This window comes from Carassius gibelio, chromosome B11 (genome assembly GCF_023724105.1).
Source record: "Carassius gibelio isolate Cgi1373 ecotype wild population from Czech Republic chromosome B11, carGib1.2-hapl.c, whole genome shotgun sequence".
Classification (NCBI taxonomy): domain Eukaryota; kingdom Metazoa; phylum Chordata; class Actinopteri; order Cypriniformes; family Cyprinidae; genus Carassius; species Carassius gibelio.
The window spans coordinates 16893659-16913216 of NC_068406.1; the positions used below are offsets into that span (position 1 = coordinate 16893659).

General features: G+C 36.3%; 2 protein-coding genes across 3 annotated transcripts in view; both read left to right on the plus strand.

Annotated features, from left to right (window-relative positions):
• The window catches only part of mxra8a (matrix-remodelling associated 8a), a 39252-nt gene extending 24868 nt beyond the window's left edge, over positions 1–14384 (plus strand). The window contains exons 5-10 of the mRNA XM_052569644.1: positions 5424–5891; positions 11318–11479; positions 11703–11760; positions 11847–11929; positions 12011–12085; positions 12683–14384. Coding sequence (XP_052425604.1) covers positions 5424–5891; positions 11318–11479; positions 11703–11760; positions 11847–11929; positions 12011–12085; positions 12683–12708 — 872 coding nt within the window. The 3' untranslated portion in view covers positions 12709–14384. The remainder of the gene's footprint in view (positions 1–5423; positions 5892–11317; positions 11480–11702; positions 11761–11846; positions 11930–12010; positions 12086–12682) is intronic.
• Positions 14385–15378: 994 nt separating this feature from the next.
• LOC127968429 (segment polarity protein dishevelled homolog DVL-1-like) overlaps positions 15379–19558 on the plus strand; it is a 37844-nt gene continuing 33664 nt past the window's right edge. For both annotated transcript variants that reach the window (XM_052569645.1, XM_052569646.1), the window contains exon 1: positions 15379–15807. In XM_052569645.1, the coding sequence (XP_052425605.1) occupies positions 15527–15807 (281 nt within the window). In that variant the 5' untranslated portion in view covers positions 15379–15526. The remainder of the gene's footprint in view (positions 15808–19558) is intronic.

Sequence of the window (19558 nt, forward strand, 5' to 3'; positions counted from 1 at the left end):
CTTCCTGTTGGGCGGAGCCTATGACATGCAGTACGAAAGTTGTTTGGTTTAATGAGATCTACATGTGTACCAAGTTTCATGTGTCTACGTGCAAGTATGTGTGATATATGGCCCTCAGTATTCCAGGGGGCGCTGTAGAGCCCCTGTGCCACGCCCGTGTATCAGTCTCTGCCCGACCCTAATGGCCGCAGGTTCCAATCTGTGTGCCAATTTTCAAGAGTTTTCGAGCATGTTAAGGACCCCAAAAGCCCCCGTAACGTTAGAAAAAAATAATAATAATAATAATAATAAAAAATAATCCTAAGGAAAACAATAGGGCTCTCGCCCTCCAGGCTTGAGCCCTAATAAAAAATAATCCTAAGGAAAACAATAGGCCTCTCGCCCTTTGGGCTTGAGCCCTAATAAATATAGCTGCAAGCAGCGATGTCGGGCTCAAGCCATCAGTGCAACGCCACCCCGGTGGCATCAGGATAACTGTGCCCAGCGGGCATAAGCATTTACAGTAACCCTCTGACAATCAAGTTTTAAGGGATGCGGCAGTTAAAGGGTTAATCCGACCAATCTAGACTTTGAAATCACATACACAGAACAATATATATAACTTTAGTAACACTTTATTTTAATATTTATAAAAAATGTATAAGGTGTGCATTGTAGCTGACACTTATATGAACACATTACAATTGTTTTATGAGTGCAAGTCTTTCTTCTCAAATGCTATTGAGCTTCAAATTTGCATTTGAGCCCATGTGAAAAAGTAGCATAATTTACATATGACTTACAGTTTGTTGTAATAAATATCAAACATTCAATTTAATTGTGCATTATAGCTGTCACCTAGATGAACAATTACAGTTGTTTTTATGACTGTAAGTCATTCTCTTCAAATGCTACTGACGTTAGAAAAGTGTATAACAATAGCACATGTAACTTTAGAGACCGGCCCTAAATTTGAGACTCTAGAAAGTCCAATGTCAAGACAACTTTATGCCTGTTTTATTTTCTTTAGTTTTCTTTTCTCTGTGCCGGATTGCTGATGTCCTATACCCAGGCATAAATGTCCATCCATAAATTACGAACATTCAGCCGCAAACATGAGGTGTGAGCGGTCGCGAGCGCGGATGGGAGAATGGCGCATGTTTTTTTTTTTTGTTTTTTTGAGCAACTGGGATGGTGCCCCCTCTGGGAGTTGGTGCCCTAAGAAGACTGCATACTATGCATATAGGGAGCAGCGGTACAATCTCGAAGATATATTCTTAAACCATCTTACAAGAGGAGGTGATGCTAATCCTTCAAGAATCGCATAAAAGCTATTCAAGTGTACAGTTTCCTTTTATTGCATCTTGAAATAAATATTTCTGAATTCTGAATCAAACTGGGTTGTGTTTATTTATTTATTTTATAAGACAACTGAGACTTTAATCTCCTTTGTAATATATGTGCTTTTAAACCAAGAACAATTTATTTATGGATTTATTACTGCTTAATAATGACTATTATTAAGGGAAAAGGCTTTATAATCATGAACTATTTACTAATGCTTAGCTAATGAGTGCAATTATTATAAAGTGTTACCATTGCATATACTAATGTTAACAAATTAGACATTATTTTACAGTGTTACCAAATCCTTAAATAATGTATTAGTGTTTTGTAATGATTTTAATGACCTATAAGCATTTGTGAAATAGTTTTGCTTGCATTGCAGCTTTATCTGTCAGTTGAAGAGTTTTACTGTTACATCCATGAGATTAATAAATGTCATGTCACGTCACAGGTTGTCATAGGTCAGTATCAAATGAGTTTGAAATTATTATTTGCAGCACAAATTAGGGTTCTTAGGATGTTTTTAAATCCCTAAAACTGTCAGAAAAGGATAAGGCCTAAGAGATTTCTTAACCTGTAATGAAAGGAAAAAACACCACCATTAGCAACAACAAAAACAATAACAATTTAAAATATAGATTTTTTTTTCCTGATTATTAAAGGGATGATTAGGTCTCTCTCTCTCTCTCTCTGCCAGACAGCCCCTCCCTACAGTCCACACACACTGTCACAGTCACCAACCCCCTCACACTCCCCCTCCCTCTCCCCCTCCCTTCCCTCACACAGACAGGGTGGCCAGAGTGAGATCATGTCAGTTGAGAAGTCTGACAGTTTTTTAATTTTCTTTTATCCATACAGTGTTGTAAAGTCGTGAAACTATGCATATTTCCTCAGAATGATTTGATCTTTGTATGAAAAAATGCTTTGAAGTGTTTGGAAGCTGCAATTTAAACATACAAGACAATTAATGTTTCCCTTTTTACTGTCATTTCAAAAATTCACCACGACAAAACCGTTCAAGCTAACCAAAATCCGTTCGCAATTTAAGTTCCTCAATGGTTTTTCTTCATGTAGACAAAGTTTGGTGTGTATAGTGTACTTCCCCTGGGAGGAGTATGCATTAATTCACAAAAGAAAATTCCCAAAAATCCATATTCAAGTCAAAATAGCCAACTTCCTGTTGGTCGTAGCTTATGACTGCGAATTAGAAAGTTGTCCGTCTTGATAAGAACAATTTATGTACCAAGTTTGGTGTCTGTAGCTAAAACTAATCCCCCCACTTTTGACAAAAGGTGGCGCTATAGAGTGCCTCTTCCACGCCCTTTAAAAAGCTTTTGCCATGGTCTAGCTATCTTTAATACTGATATCTGTTTCGAGTTTCATGTAAATCTGAGCTAGTTATCTGCCTAAAAATCACCAGAACAGAACATTCAAGTTTGACACGTTGCCATGGCAACACTATATTAGATATAAATATCCCCACGACAGATTGTCTTCGGCCGTGTTTTGTCATTATTCTGATGAAGTTTGAAGCAAATCAAGTAAAAATAAGATGCTGAATTCAAAGCGTTCTGAAAATGATTCACTTCCTGCTGCCAGTTGGTGGCGCTATAACTTTGACTCCTAATAGTCACATATATACGATCGGTATCATACAACGAACAAACCAATTAAGTTTGATCAAATTCAGCAAATGTATGTGGATGTTATTATACATTTCCTGTTTCTCATTTCTCGCCATAATTTCAACGCCTCGCCACGGGCAAACCGTTCGAGATATCAAAAATCTCTTCGCAATTTAGCATCCCCAATGTCTTGAGATCGTGTTCACCGAGTTTTGTGGTGAACGGGTGGAGTTCCTCAGAGGAGTATATCAAATTCCAGAGCATGTGTTTTTCATAAAACCCTAAATAGCCAACTTCCTGTTGGGCGGAGCTTATGACATGCAGTGTGAAAGTTGTTTGGTTTGATGAGTTATATATATGTACCAAGTTTCATATGTATACGTGCAAGTATGCATGATATATGGCCCTCGGTACTACAGGGGGCGCTGTAGAGCCCCTGTGCCACGCCCGTGTATCAGACTCTGCCCGGCCCTAATGGCCGCAGGTTCCAAGGTGTGTGCCAATTTTCAAGAGTTTTTGAGCATGTTAAGGACCCCAAAAGCCCCCGAAACCTTAGAAAAAAATTAGAAGAATAAAAAAAAAAAAAAAAAAAAAAAAAAATAATCCTAAGGAAAACAATAGGGCTCTCGCCCTCCAGGCTTGAGCCCTAATAATAAAAAATAATCCTAAGGAAAACAATAGGCCTCTCGCCCTTTGGGCTTGAGCCCTAATTACTTTTATATTTCAATTTTCCATAAATCTTCATGATCTTTCAGAAATCATTCTAATTCGCTGATTTGGTGCTCAAGTGATATTTCTTATTATCGTCAGTGTTGAAATTAGTTATACTGCTTTATATTTTTGTAGAAACCATTATATATTTTTCTCTGACGAGTAGAAAGTTCAAAAGAATAGAACATATATATTTTGAACAATAATTTTATTGTACAGTGCTAGGTAGTAAGTGATTACATGTAATCTGGATTATGTAATCCGATTCCAAAAATGAAGTGCTTGTAATTAGAGTATATTACATTTTGCTCTGATTACAGTTACTTTTTATGGTTTACATGATTACATATTTTTCACACAATGGAAGAAAATGATTCATGATGGAAGTCTGGACTAGTGGTCAACTGATATGTGTTTTTTGACAGCCGATGCTGATATACTTTATACTTTAGATGAAAGTATTTTTCGCAAATAAATTAATATTTAAATACAAATATAATAAAAAAAAGTAAACACTGTAACCAAGGGCACTCAGTATTCTGGGAAGTTTGTATGCACTGGGAATCTTTTTTTTTTTTTTCAAATAAAGCCAGGGTAACCCTCATTTTATATACAGCACACAGTGAAAATGAAACGAATATGACAGTGGACAAATGCATAAAGTGCAGTATAATTTGAAATCACCAGTTTAAAGTTTAAAGCATTCAAATCACACAGACTGACTATCATGCAGAGAACACGTGATCATGCTGGATCTCAAACCTGGATTCGACTAAGTTTGCAAGATTTGTGAAATTTTCATTAGTCATTCAAAGATTTGTTTAAATTATATAAATGCATATTTGCAAAATGCTGACGGCAAACGAGAAAGTATTATAATATTTGCCTTTCTATTACTAATAGGCCTAATATAAAAGCAGTTGTTATAAAACTTTCTATATAAATTAATTCCTTTGTTTAACCATTTCTATTTGATTATTAGGCAGACTCCTATCCTTATTAGAAAGAACTGTTAATGATAATGACGAATGAGAGAGAGATTGTGAGCGCTGCCGCTCTCATCACCATATCAAACGCTATCAAAATAAGCACGCTCAAACACATCGGCCAAGCAGAAAAACGTACCGTCCAATGCCGATATTGTCCGATATATCGGCCTTGGTGATATATCGGTCGACCACTAGTCTGGACAAAACATTTCAAAACTGGAAGGGTTTGGGTCTGTAATGTCATTGTTTTCATGTTTATTAATGAAATATCTCTGAAGAAATGAATATTTCGAGTAATTTAACAACACATTCACATGTTTAGATTTGTCTAATTTCAGTTAATGGTCTCATTTATATGCAGGTAAACATGTAATAGCTTTACTATTAAAATTTAATATTTTATTGTAAATTTTTAAGATTTAATAATCTTTTAGCTTTTTATAAACTCACAAACCTACTGCAGTTCTTACATTAACCCCAGTTTGTCAAACCCTGGTGCAATGTAATGTTTAATGCATTTTATGAAGTTGATATAAAAGAAAAATTGCTTTTTATTTTAATATAGTATGTTTAAAGTACCTTTGAAACAAGTTTGCTAAAGGTAACCTAAAAGTAATCTTAAAAGTATTTAATTATGTTACCTAAAATGAGTAACCTTTGTTACATGTCTAATCTATAATCAATAACAGACTGCAATTTAAAAAAGTTATCTACCCATCCTTGATTTATATATGCATACTCATATATCCATGCTGCTGTTGTCTTTTCTCAGCACGTAAGGAGAGAAGGTTTTGGGACGGTCAGAAGGCAGTGTTTGTGGTTCTGGTGGGCAGCACAGTGGTTCTCCCTTGCGTTAACCGCCGGCCTATCTGGACAGAGGGCAACAGTCAGGAGGACCAACAACAAGTGGTGCACTGGGACCGTCAGCCTCCAGGGGTCCGACACGACCGTGCCGATCGGCTCATTGACCTGTACGCTTCTGGTGAGAGGCGTCACTATGGACCACTGTTTGTTCAGCAAAAGATGAATATATCTGCCACAGCGTTCTCGCAGGGAGATTTCTCTCTGATCATCTCAGACACCCAGCCTCTGGATCAGGGGCTATACTCTTGTCATCTCCACCATCACTACTGCGGTCTGCATGAGAGACGCATCTTCCAGCTTACTGTGACACCTCCAGTCCCTCAGATCCCTCAGGAACCCACAGATGAACCTCCGTATCTTCCCAGTGAAAACCCAAGTAAGAGCAACATTCACAGTGACAGTTAATAAAAAGGGTAACACTTTAGTATAAGGACCAATTCTCACTATTGAGTAGTTGCTTATTAGCATGCCTATTATTAATATATTGGCGGCTTATTACTACTTATAGAGCACATATTCTACATCCATAATCCTACCCAATACACCAACTTAACAACTACGTTACTAATTATTAATAAGGGGCAAATTATGAGTTTAATGAGGGAAAGACCATAGGTAATAGTTTGTTAATGGTGAGAATTGGGCCTTGAAATAAAGTGTGACCATAAAAATATGAGTCAAGAGATCAATCATGAGAAGCATGAATTCAATCAAGTTCATGTATTCAGTTTTCTCTATTCCAGCTTTTTGCTAGTCTATGTATAACACCTTCACAGCACACAAGGTGTTTCCAGAATTACCCCAAATTATCACAGAATAGCTGTTGCTGATCCTGAAGAAATGTGTTAAATGATATATTTGCATTTTAGAGTCTTAGGTTATGGAGTTCTCCTGATTTAATTTGCCTTTATTTATTTGTTAAATTCTTGGTTTTGATTATATTCACATGAGAAAAAGGCAAGGGTTGATGCTTGTTACTGGTATAGTCTACACTTGTCTTACAGAACAGTTTTGAATGACTTGATTAGCATTTATTGAGCCAAAGAAATAAAAAACACCCACCACACTGGGGCTCCTTTTTATGTCTACAGAATTAAATCTGCATTAACTAAATGCTAAATAAATTTAGTAAAAAGAAAGAAGAAAGAAAATAGGTTGGATGTAATCACAGGGCATGAACTCAGACAAACAATCCTGAACTAAAACAGTCTGAGGTTGAGGTAAGTCTGCAGATCTGGTTGCCCTGCTGTCTGGGTTGCCACGTTCACATTCATTAAAATGCAGCAGTTCTCCTTTAAAGCTTATTCTTCTTTCACTTCAAGCACGCTTCTTTTTCTCGCTTTCTCTTTTTTTCACTTGCATTCCACTGCTGTTCTCTCTCCCACTGTCACAGCTCGCTCTCTCAGTTTGAGTTCTGCTCTGGTTCAGATCATTCGATAGCCTAATGTTTTCCTTTGAGGTATTGCCAGGGAGACAGGAGGAAAGGAGGATAAGAAAGTGCTTTTTTGCATAAGACAGGGAGGTAGGTGATGTGAATTGAGAGATAAAAATAAGCAAGGAAATATATAAGAGACAGAGGGATTGATGCATACGTTTTAAAGATTTTTTACAGTGACAAAAGAGAAAGTGGGGATTGGCAGAATAACCTCTAATAAGAGAATGTGGGAAAGTCATTTTCTGTGGTTTAGTTATTCTGCGTCTACTGGACCCTAGACTACACAAACCTCAGTGGAATCTTGCGGATAATCACAGACTTTTGGGCAAGACAGGAAAGAGCTTAACACTATCTGCACTGCTGAATTCATTATTAACAACAAAATATTTCTGCATGGCCTCTTTTTTTGGGGGGGGGGGGGGGCAAAAAGCACTGAGCATCTGTGTTGTTCAGTGTCTGTATTTTGTTTTGATGTCAGTTTGTCTTGGCTGTCTTACTTGAATTAAAGGGATAGTTCTGTCATCATATAATTTCAAACCCATATGACTTTATTTCTTAAGTTACACATTAGAATACCGTGATAAATAGTCCAAACAACCTGTGCACTTGATATTAAAAGTTTTATGAAGCCTTATGACAAGTTTGTGTTCAGAACAACTCCATCTCTGTCCTTTCTGGAGTGTTTTTGGACAGCGTCTTGTTTATCTGCAGGAAAAGGGAAGTTTGCTTCATCTGTAAAGCATCTGGCCAGCTGTAGCTAGAGCTCAACATCAGACCATAAGCCATAAGGAGGAGACTGTTGTGGATTTAGGTCAGCCCACCCTCAACATCCCCTCATTCCCCCTTCAACCTTCCCTCAACCCGTTCTTAAGCCATCCAAAATGTGTCAGTCCTTCCTCTGTCTTGTTTAAGCATGAAGAAAAAGAAAACCGTCTGGCTCCAGCACAGCCATTACATAAAATCATTTCCTTTTAGGACTTTTTATAATTCTGTTTATCCTCTATAGTTCAGCCGTTTTAGACCAGGTGGTTCTAATCATGTGAATCACTCACTTTCAGCTTCCCCGGGATCTGGCATTTCAATAACTGTTCGAAATTTGCAAGGTTTAAGCATATTGATGTTCCCCTATGGTCTTAGAAGCAGGACGGTCCAAAGACAAGTCCCCATGGAAGCCCTGTTCTGGATTGTTTGGCCTAAAAATGTTTAGCTTTCATCATGAGCCCAAACTCAACATCATCATAAGCACGACTATTCTTGAAGACATCTGCTCATGAACAAACAGAAAATAAAGAATGCTGCTCGAGATCTGGAAGGCGTCCTTTTGAGCATCGTTTGCTTTTATAAATGATCTGTGATGTGAACATGCAAGGGAAGTCTGAAGTTAAATAAAACTCATCTTTGCATAATGACCATAAAATCACTGTTAAAAAATAATTTTGTGGAGAGGTCTGCTTTGTGGTTTTTGTGGTTTACCTAAGGTGAAAGATACAGAAATGAATGTGTTTTGAAATGATCTAGCTGCCTTTTCAGTAAAAAAGCATTTAAAAGAACACTCCACTTTTTTAAAAAATAGTCTCATTTTCCAACTCCCCTAGAGTTAAAAACAGTCGAGTTTTACTGTTTTTTTAATCCAGTCAGCCGATCTCTGGGTCTATCATTTTTAGCTTAATTTAGCATAGATCATTAAATATGATTAGACCGTTATCATCTCGCTCAAAAATTACCAGAGTTTTTTTATATTTTTCCTATTTAAACTTGACTCTTCTGTAGTTACATCGTGTACCAACACCGACGTAAAATGACAAGTTTTGCCTGAAAATTGTCCCTACTATTTTCAGGTGCTGTGTAATATCACTGCACCTGCTGCACCCATGGAACAGCAGCAAAGTTACTTGATTATTACGCCAGAATGAGAGTATAGTTCCTAGCCATATCAGCCTAGAAAATCACAACTTTTCATCTTCTGTTGGTATTAGTACACAATGCAACTACAGAAGAGTCAAGTTTTAAATAGGAAAAATATAGAAACTCTTTGGTCATTTTTGAGTGAGATGCTAATGATTTATTCAGATTCAATGATCTATGCTAAGCTAAAAGTGCTACCGCCAGACCTGGAGAACGGCTGAATGGATTCGAAAATGGTAAAACACAACTGTTTAACTCTAGGGGAGTTGGTAAATGTGCCTATTTTCAAAAAAGTGGAGTGTTTTAAAGGAAAAACAGTACAATGTTGTGACAGAACACACTATGTTGTTCTTTACAACAGCTCTTGACTGCCAGTAACCAGTCATATCCGGCTTTTTTATGAGGTCTTCTGAAAAACGAGTGTAGAAATCATTCAGCTGTTACTGATTACAGTAATCTACCCTACAATATTAGCCTGTCTTCCCCTCAGTGCTCTGGGTTCAGACATACACAATAAAAGGTTAAGATTGAGATTACAGGCCAGAAACTGTTTTTCACAGCTAACAATTACTAAGGTATGTTTTAAAACAGTAGTTGGCTTGTTTTGTGTGATGTGGGTGATAGAAAGATTGCATTACAACAATTTGTAGTGATCTGTTAGAAATATTAATAATAGCATAGTTTTAATTTTTAATGGCAATAATTACATTTTACTGTATACACTGGCGTTCAGGCTGTTTTTGTAAGAAGCCTATAAAATGCTTCAAACAATAATAACACCAACCTCATAAGATCTTAAGAAGCAAGAATCTCTCTTTGATTTTCACCCTAGTAAAAAAAGTAATTTAAAATACATTAAAATACAGTAATTCATACTATTTCATGTAAGTATAGTTTAAATCTAGTAACATATTTATTGACATCGCATCAAGATTTACTGATATAAGTTATATTTAAACTTTATTTGTGCTCAATGCACATTTCTTGATATTAAGTCTAAGATGTGTTTTGATGCCGCTATTGACAAGGATTGTATGACCTTTGAATAATGTTGGACTTAAAAGGGTTACACCACCCCAAAATGAAAATTTTGTCATTAATCACTTACCACCATGTCGTTCTGATCCCGTAAAAGTTCATACTTTTCTGGACCTTGACAGTGTAATTTACTTGGCAGTCTATGGGACAGTCACAAGCCTCCCGGTTTTCATCCAAAATATCTTCAGTTGTGTTCCGAAGACGAACTAAGCTTTTACGGGTTTGGAACAATGTGGGGATAAGTGATTTACATCTTTACATCTTTGGTTGTACTTCAGCACTATTTCCGCAAAATTAAAGTGCATAAAGTACAAAATTAGTTTTTCCAATTTAGAAGGCTTTAGGTATACCACTTTAGTACAGTTGAAGGATATTTAAATTAAGAACATTAACACGTAAATATGTATTTTTAGCATACTTGGCATGAAATAAATACATTTCAAATACATTTTAATATATTTATTTTTCACTAGGGCAGCCATGGCTCTTTTGTAAGGTCCAAACATAACAGTCCCTGAGTGATTTTCCACATCTCATAATACTTCTTTTCTAGCAACTATGACATCATACAGTATTTTGTCATACTGTCATCATTTTAGGCTGTATCATAGACGAAGAGGTGCAAGTTTGGCTTATTTAATTTATAAAATTTTCCTGTGGAAGCAAAATGACAAAGTCACTCAGTAAAATAAACAACGTAGTACCTCCCCATTTCCCCCATCCTCCTTCTGTTTTCCACCACTCATCTTATTTAAATCCATGTTTTCCTGCCAGGAAAAATAAAAAAAAACAGTGGATCTCATTCTAGCTGAAAAACACGTGGCAGTTTCCGGCACTTCTCACACAATTCAGAGTACAATTAAAATAAACTAGTGCAAAAACAGTACCGCTTAAAACATTTACATTCTCAGGTTTAATATTTTTGTCCAAAGCCACTTAGAATGCATTCAAGGTATACATTTATCAGTGTGTGTATTTTCTGAGAGTCAATCCAATGACCTTGGTGTTGCCAACATAATGTTTTGAACTCCAGAAACAATCATTTCCAACATCTGTTTAGCCTTAATGCCAGATTTCTCTTTACTGCTTCTTCAGTTGTCTTTAGCTGAGAGTCAGGGTCCAGTTGCTTAGTGTTTTTTATGCAGTATTTTATGTCATACCATGTTAGCTAATGTGAAGCCGAATAAATAGCTCAGGAGCATAGATGATATTGGTCTCATTTATCAGAGGGCATGAAATCAGATTATGTTTACATCTGTAATATCCCTCCTTGAGGAGTGCTGAAGTGTGCATTTACACAGCAAAGGTTTCTGTGTAGCATAAATCTTAAGTAGCACAAGGCCCTCTGGTGGTTACTGAAAATAACAAAAAATGATCAAGTTCAAGGCCAAACTCCTCATATACTTGATCATCTTCTCTTTTAGACATCAATATGGTGGAAGTGCCGCCCCATGTAATCAACGTCATCTTATCAGAGCAAAGGAGTCACTTCCTGCAGCAGCTGGGCTACATCCTGGCGACTCTCCTCTTATTGGCCCTTATTGTGTTGGCTGTTGTTCTCCTCACACGTCACCGGAAAGGACAAGGTTTTTATGTCCTTTTATTGGTCCTTTGCATATGTTTTTTTGCTTTTTATTGCTCTAAAAAGGCATGTAGTTATATTTCAGTTGTGTATATTTAATGTAAATGTCTGTGTTGCACTTCAGAAGTGTATTTCAGCCATATAGTTATACATATCACATGTCGGTAATATATGACATTTTTATACTCTGTACTTGATTTTAATATTTGTGTTTTATTTAAACATAGGCTATGATTTTGATCCACGTAAAGAGGAAAGTGCACCTCTGCCGACGGTGACGTATGTGTGAGTACCTACTGATGTTGAAAACACCATCTGTGAACATTAGTTATGCATAAAGCATCAACTGTCAATGTGTGCCACATATCTAGGGGCCACACATCATGTGTTAAGAAAGAATGTGAGCGAAGTATCCCAGAAGTGAAGTCAAGCAACCAAGAGGAGACGAAGTTGGGTGAGTTTACCTCATATTTCTTCTCAAAATGCACCAACTGTGAAAAGACTTGGACGAATGTATTTCTGTTCGTCTCCGCAGACTACAAGAACAATCTTCTGAAGGAAGCGGAAATGTCCAAACTTTGCTCCCAAAAATCTATTGACCTGGACAGAGGTAGAATCATTGGTTGTGATTGTTTTTGCCATTTTCCTCATCTGAGAGAGGTTTACAAAGCTTACACATGGCTCACTTCAATGAATAAAGCCAAAAGTTCACTAAGACAACTAGAAATACCAGACAGATGCAGATAAACATTGCATTAAATTGCACTTAATTGCATTCAGTTGTTTAAATATTACAGTAAAGACTTCAGTAAAGATTCTGTTTCTTTTGAACTTTCTGTTCATGAAAGAATCTTGAATTTTTTTTATTGTGGTTTCCACAAAAATACTAAAGGGTTAGTTCACCAAAAAATGAAAATTCATCCAAAAATGAACAAAGGTTTTACAGGTTTTGAACAACATGAGGGTGAGTAATTAAAGACAGAATTTTCATTTTTTGCGTGAACTAACCCTTTAAGCAGCACTGCGTTAATAAGAAATGTTTCTTGCACAACAAATTAGCATATTAAAATGATTTCAGTATCATGTGACACTTAATACAGTACTTAACAATATTACTGTTTTAATGCATTTTTAAACAAAAATAACAATTCTGCCTTTGTTTTCCAAAATTCACATATTCTCTCTTTTCATTTTGTTTTCTCTGCAGAGATGGAGAAGCCATCTTGGAAATAAGAGGTACCTTGCCACTGGCTGGTCCAGGGGCAGATCTGGAAACGGATGAAGAATGAAATGCAGAGAGGTGACACTATGGCAAGGAAATAAGTGAAAAAGAGACGACACAGTTGTATCTTTTTTTTATCCTGACTCAAGATCCTTCATATGTTTGGCTCTTGTGAAGCTTGCAGGAAGCAAGAAGGAGTATCACCAGCAGTCTTTTGTTCAACTGATATATCAGACTAATGGCAAACAACTGTTTCAGAGCACTGAAATGACAAGCAAAAAGCTTAAAAATGCAAGAGTCTGCATTTTTTTAATGAATTTTTGCCCAGTGCTGCCACGCGATTTATGAGTAAGAGTAAAACACACCCAGAATTCTGTGTCCTAAGTGTCAGAATGTTTATACTGGTGTGAGGTATGAGCTATGTAAAGATTAGGCCTGACCGAGGCTGGGACATGAACAGTTATGTGAGGAAGAACCTTCTTATTCTTTGTGGAATTTACAAAACATTGCAATTTAGCTGGTACAGTTTTAGATGAGTTTTGTGTATGGCCACAAATACTGCAGAAGCTATTGCTGCATCACAAAATGCATAATTATTTTTCGCTTTGATCATATTCTTTGTTTATCTTCTCAATAGGTTTAAGCTCTGCTTTCTGAAGATACAATTCATAAGCATTTTCAATACATTTACTATATTATATGAAGTACTATATTATATGAAGAAATGAAATTTCAATTTTAATAATTATACTAGGTTAAGTATATTTTGATCATATTGTTGATCTGTCTATGTGGTTATGTAAGATCATAATTTAGCCCAGACTGAATCTTGCAATTATCTATGCTGGTTTTGTATAACAGTTTTAAACATGGAGATTTAAGTCTACATTCTTATTGGTATTTGAACGCACAGTCAGTTTAGCCAAAATATTTCAGTATTATAACTCAAAATATTCTAAACCCATTTAAATCAGTATTTTTTTGGTTCATTTTGATATTCTATTCCCAATACTAGCCGTGTTAGCACAAAAAGCTTCAATTGCCTTAATGTGTAACATTTTCTATCAAAATCTTCTGTATTCTGACTGTCCTCTAGCAATATTGTCTTTTCATGTTATTGTTTGTATATTTTCATATTTACTTTTCTCATGTTACAAACCTAACTAACTGCCTTTGTCACAGTTTATTTGAATATTCTGGCATTAAATGTAATGTATTGCAGCTTTGAGCATTTGCAGCAAACAGTTAAGTGTGAAACTGATTCAAATGCATGTACTGGTACAACATGAAAATAATTTAATTATAGTAGTACGGCTATGAAAATTCAGGCACGATAGATGCAAACATTTCTTTCCTAGCTTGCTCAAATCAGTGTTATGCAATGTGTACTGCTTTATCTTTAACTGTTTATTATGGTGAAGCTGAAGCAATGCTTTTGCCCATTATGATAATTATATGACACTCAGCCAACCAACCACCCTTTGATTTCCTTAAAGGCTTCTAAATAAGAACACGTTAATATTGATTGAGGTTGCAAGAGGAATTTGCTGGGTAGACCACAATGCTTTTGGTACATGATGCCACATAATGGATAATCCTGGAGTGGTTTTATAATTGATGATTTAATTTTCCAGTTCACTGCCAATGTTCTGTCTTTCGAAGCATAATAAATTTTTTACCTCTGGAATGTCTTTTGCATGATGTATATGGTATTTTTTCTGTTCCCCACAAATAGACTGATGTGCCGGTCATGTAGAAGATTTATTATGCTCGAACTAAATCAAACACCTCAGTTTTGATTCTGGAAACCATTAGTACTTACATTTGCTCTTTCATAACCACAATTAAACACATTAAATAAAACATTCAAATTATTCCACAGCTAATTAGGAATGTCTGATGAACTTCAATAAGATTGCAGCTGACTTTTGAAAGATATTTCACATCTGTGCAGTCAAAAAAGGGTTAGGGTTTTTACATTACATTGTTTTTAGATTATAAGTAGCATGGGAATATTTGTAGCAATAGCCAACAATATATTATATGAGTCAAAATTATAGATTTTTCTTTTATGCCAAAAATCATTAGGATGTTAAGTAAATAGCATGTTCTGTGAAGATATTTTGTAAATTTCCTACCGTAAATATATTAACACTTAATTTTTGATTAGTAATATGCATTGCTAAGAACTGAATTCAGACAACTTTAAAGGCGATTTTAATTATATATATATATATATATTGCACCCTCCGATTCCAGATATTCAAATAGTTGTATCTTGACCAGATATTGTCCTATTAAAGCAAACGATACATCATTGGAAAGCTTATTCAGCTTTCAGATTATGTATACACGTCAATAAAAAAAAATAAAAAAAATACCCTTATGACAGGTTTTGTGGTCCAGGGTCACATTTTCACTAGTAAGTATGAGTTTTCCCCTTAGTAAACTTACTGCTGTTTATTGATAGAAAGTAAAGTAAATGTTGTAGTAGTTACGTTTAGTCATGGGGTAGAGTTAAAGGATGTAGAAGTCTTTAATATTTGCTTCGTAAGTACTAATAAATAGCCAAGAGCCAACTGGAATCCGGACTCAGAAGAGTGCATGGCTTCTGTCTCCCACACGATGGCAGCACTGCGCAGAAGAACGGCTCGTGTATTCCAGACTGATTCTCTCAAGGATGTGAACCTTTCCTTCCTGTTTCTGCAATACAGGCAGCAAAACCCCCGCATAGTGGGCTGCAGCAGACATCTATCAGGCCTCAATAATGGCTGTGTTCTTAGTCTTAGCGTTACAAATTCGCTTAGCTCTTAGCTCCAGTCGCGCCAGATGCGTGATTGTATTCATTTAGCATCCATTATTTTAGACATTTTATTTATTGTCTCTGCACAGCATCAGGAACACGCGCTGTTCTCCGGCAATTGTTCCCACCGTATTCTCATGGCGGAGACTAAAATCATTTACCATATAGACGAGGAGGAAACTCCTTATCTGGTGAAACTGTCAGTAGCTCCAGAGAAGGTAACTTTGGCAGATTTCAAAAATGTCCTCAGCAACCGACCGGTCAACAGCTACAAATTCTTCTTTAAATCTATGGATCAAGATTTTGGGTAAGTCAAATGATGGGAATTGTCACTGTATTCATTCATTCATTCATTCATTGTATTCAGTCCTGGCTGCGAATGAAGCTGTCATTGATGGTTTGTCATCATTGGCACCTGTCTGTTATGGGAGATGATGACTGTATCTCCTCCTTTGTGGACTCAGCGTCAGAATACAGTATGCGCCTGTAGTAGTTCAATATACAGTAGCACAACACGCTATTCATCTTTTTGATTTGCATTTGAACTGGTTTGTTTGCATGGTAACCGATGTTTGACCTTTAGCAAGAGAACACAGCAATGTCAGACACTTGTCAGTAACAGACTAAAATTACATTTATCTTTGACTGATATCTGATTTTCTGTCATCTTGTGAAATCTTGCTTTACAACCTTGCTGAAAAAAACTTCTTAAACCAGTATAAGCTAGTTTGCTGGTCTCCCGGTTTGGACAGGCTAGTCAGTTTTAGTGTTTTTTTTTTTTTGTTTTTTTTTTTGGTCAGACTGGGATACCATCTTAAACCACTTAAGCTCTATATGTGTCAGCGTGGCCATTTGTGATGTGATGCTCGTAATTTGTTATGAGATAATTTGGTTGAATGTTAAATTGGTGGCATGAATAAGTCCACTCTAATCTTGTCTGAGCAGTCTGATGTGATTGTCATTATTCTCTAATAATCACATGCCAGTAGAGATGGTCAGGGGACTTTAAACATGGAGCAAGACAGGCTGATCTACTGGGATTTTCTCACACAACCATTTACAGAGAATGATCCGAAAAAGAGAAAAACAAACCAGTAAGCAGCATTTCTGTTGGTTTCTGTAAATGCTTTGTTGATTTTAGAGGAGAATGATCAGAAACGTTCCAGAAGATTGTAAGGCGAGAGTAACTCAAATAACCGTACGTTACAACCTACTGTAGCTATGCAGAAGAGCATCTCTGAACATTGAATCTCCTTGAAGATGGGCTACAGAAGAAGAAGACCACACCGGGTGCCACTGCTGTCAGTTAAAAACAGGAAACTGAGACAACAATTTTCTCTGCCACAGCAGACTTGGACAATAGAAAATTGAAAAAAGGTTGCCTGCTCTGATGAGACCGATTTCTGCTGCTGCATTTGAATGGTAGGGTCAGAATTGGGCAGAAACAACATGAAAGCATGGATCTGTCCTGCCATGCATCAACAGTCCAGGCTGCTGATGCTGGTGTAATAGTGTGGGGCATATTTTCCTCCCACACTTTGGCCCCTTAGTACAAATTGAGCATTGTTTACATTTCAAAGTCTACCTTATTATATGTCTATCAGTTTTTAATGTACCCATCTTGTGATGTTAGTATATTGAAACAGATGCTTGTTTTTAATGTACAGCTGCAGCATAGGATATATCTACACACAGAGATAATATATCAGAATATTCTCATTTGCAAAAGTTAATCTGTTGCTTTTATGTCTGTTATGCAAATTTTAGATCATAGTTTACACTTATTTCTATGTATACTGTAGGATAGTCACAAAACAGTGATTTTGAATATGATTCTGCCGTTCAAGTCAGATTTTCTTTGATTTAAGCCACTTCAGACCATTATACTTAGATCCTGATAAGGATTCTTTGCAAAGACCGGTGCCTCAGGCTGTTCATACCAGAGAGTGCAATTAGATCCTTTCTAAGGCCATTAGCTTACAAACTGTCTTGTAAGTGGTTGATTATTACTCATTATGTCTTTATTTGCAGCTGGCATCAAATGCTGGGTTAATTATTGTTTTCTTTTTGCCATAATGATTGCTTGTATTATTATGGCAGTGGTTTACTGTACAAATATCTCAGATCTGAAGTTGTTTTTTTGTGAATTGTGAAGTGAATTCCATAAATCTGTTGCATTTGATTGCATTTGATAATAGAACTCATCTATTATCCTTCTCTAAAACGTCTTAGACATCTAATTTTAAATGAAAATCATTTTATAGATACATTTTGCTCACTGAGCCTGTAAATACTACTCACTACTTCTTGTGAATTTAAATTTTTGTGTTAGCTATCCTTTTAATGTTTTTGATTGACTCCCACATTCGTTTCATTAACGTAGATTACACTTTCCCTTTAAACACTCACTATGGTGTCATTCGAATTAATTTCAATTCGACTGTGTGACGTGGCATTTGTCATCTGATTGTCTAATTTAAGTTTAAGCTTCTTAGCTTCCTGCTGTTACTTTGACATTACATTTACTTTGTATTGTCCTGCAAACTTCACATGCTCTAAATGTTTATCACAAAACTTAGTTTTCTCATGAAATGATAAGAATTTCCATTGCAAAGTACAGATTAGATGAGCACTGAACCTTTTCATTTAAATACATGTACATTTGTATTTATTCAAATGCATGATTTCTTTTCTCAGGTAAACACTCTTCCTTCTGTCAGGTACTTGAGTTAGTAAGGGGTCACAGGTCAATTATTCCTGTTATGTAGAACCTTTTTTTTTTTTTTTATCTTTGTGGCTTATATGTTTTTGTTGAGTGTTAGTTTATGTGAGGGTGCCCACTAAATCACATTGACATTTTTATACAAAGATTGGTCAGGACAAATCACAGTCACAGTGACACTGTATCCTGTCTTCATAGTGCAGAATGGCAATTTGGTAACTATAACACTGAATGTTTCCCTCATTTAAATATGATTTTCATTGTGAAAAAGTTTTTATATCTTTACAGCTCAACATTTTCTATTCAAATGCTCACTATGACATCATGCAAATAAATCTTAAAAGGATACTCCACCCCAAAATGAAAATATTGTCATTAATCACTTACCCCCATTTCGTTCCAAACCCATAAAAGCTTTGGATCAAAAATTGAAGATATTTTAGATGAAAACCAGGAGGCGTATGACTGTCCCATAGACTGCCAAGTAAATTACACTTTCAAGGTCCAGAAAAGTTAAAAAAGCATAATCAGAATAGTCCATCTGCCATCAGTGGTTCAGAAAACAAACATAACTACTTTATTCGTCTCCTCTGTGTCTCTCTGCATCACTGAAGCACCATTTTGGAGAATATGAGCTGAACGCAGGGAGGGTACACTTTTCTGTGCCAGCCGGGCCACAAGAATAAGTTTTCTGTTTGTATTTATGCTTTGATTTGAACGAAAACAGCACATCCTTGTGGCACGGCTGAACCACTGATGGCAGATGGACTATTCTGACGATGTCTTTCATCATTTACTGGACCTTTCTTTACTTGGCAGTTAATGGGACAGTCACTGGCCTCCAGGTATTCAACAACAAAAAAAAAACTTAAATTGTGTTCCTAACACGAACAAAGCATTTACGGGTTTGGAACAACATGGGGGTAAGTGATTAATGACACAATTTTCATTTTGGGCTGGAGTAACCCTTTAAGACTAGTTTATCAGTTTTTGTAACAGTTTGGGCTTCTTAGGTTCATGCTGCTGGTACTCCATACCTCTGCCAAAGGACCCGTACCAGGATTAATGAAGCAAATCATCCATGTGGATGAGAAAATGTCATGGTATTCAGCAAGACACTATTGCCTGAGTAATTCTGGACTACCTAAGATAAGAAAGATTCTGCCAACAAGCTCTCTTGGGTGGGACTTTATAGCTTATTTACAACTTGGTACTGGATGGATGTGACCATGCCCACTTATTTCAACTGGTATGGAGACTGTGCCTCAATGAGCAAACTTGGATATTGGTATTGCCCAGACATGAGTCAAAAAACAGTTTTTTGTGTGTAATAATG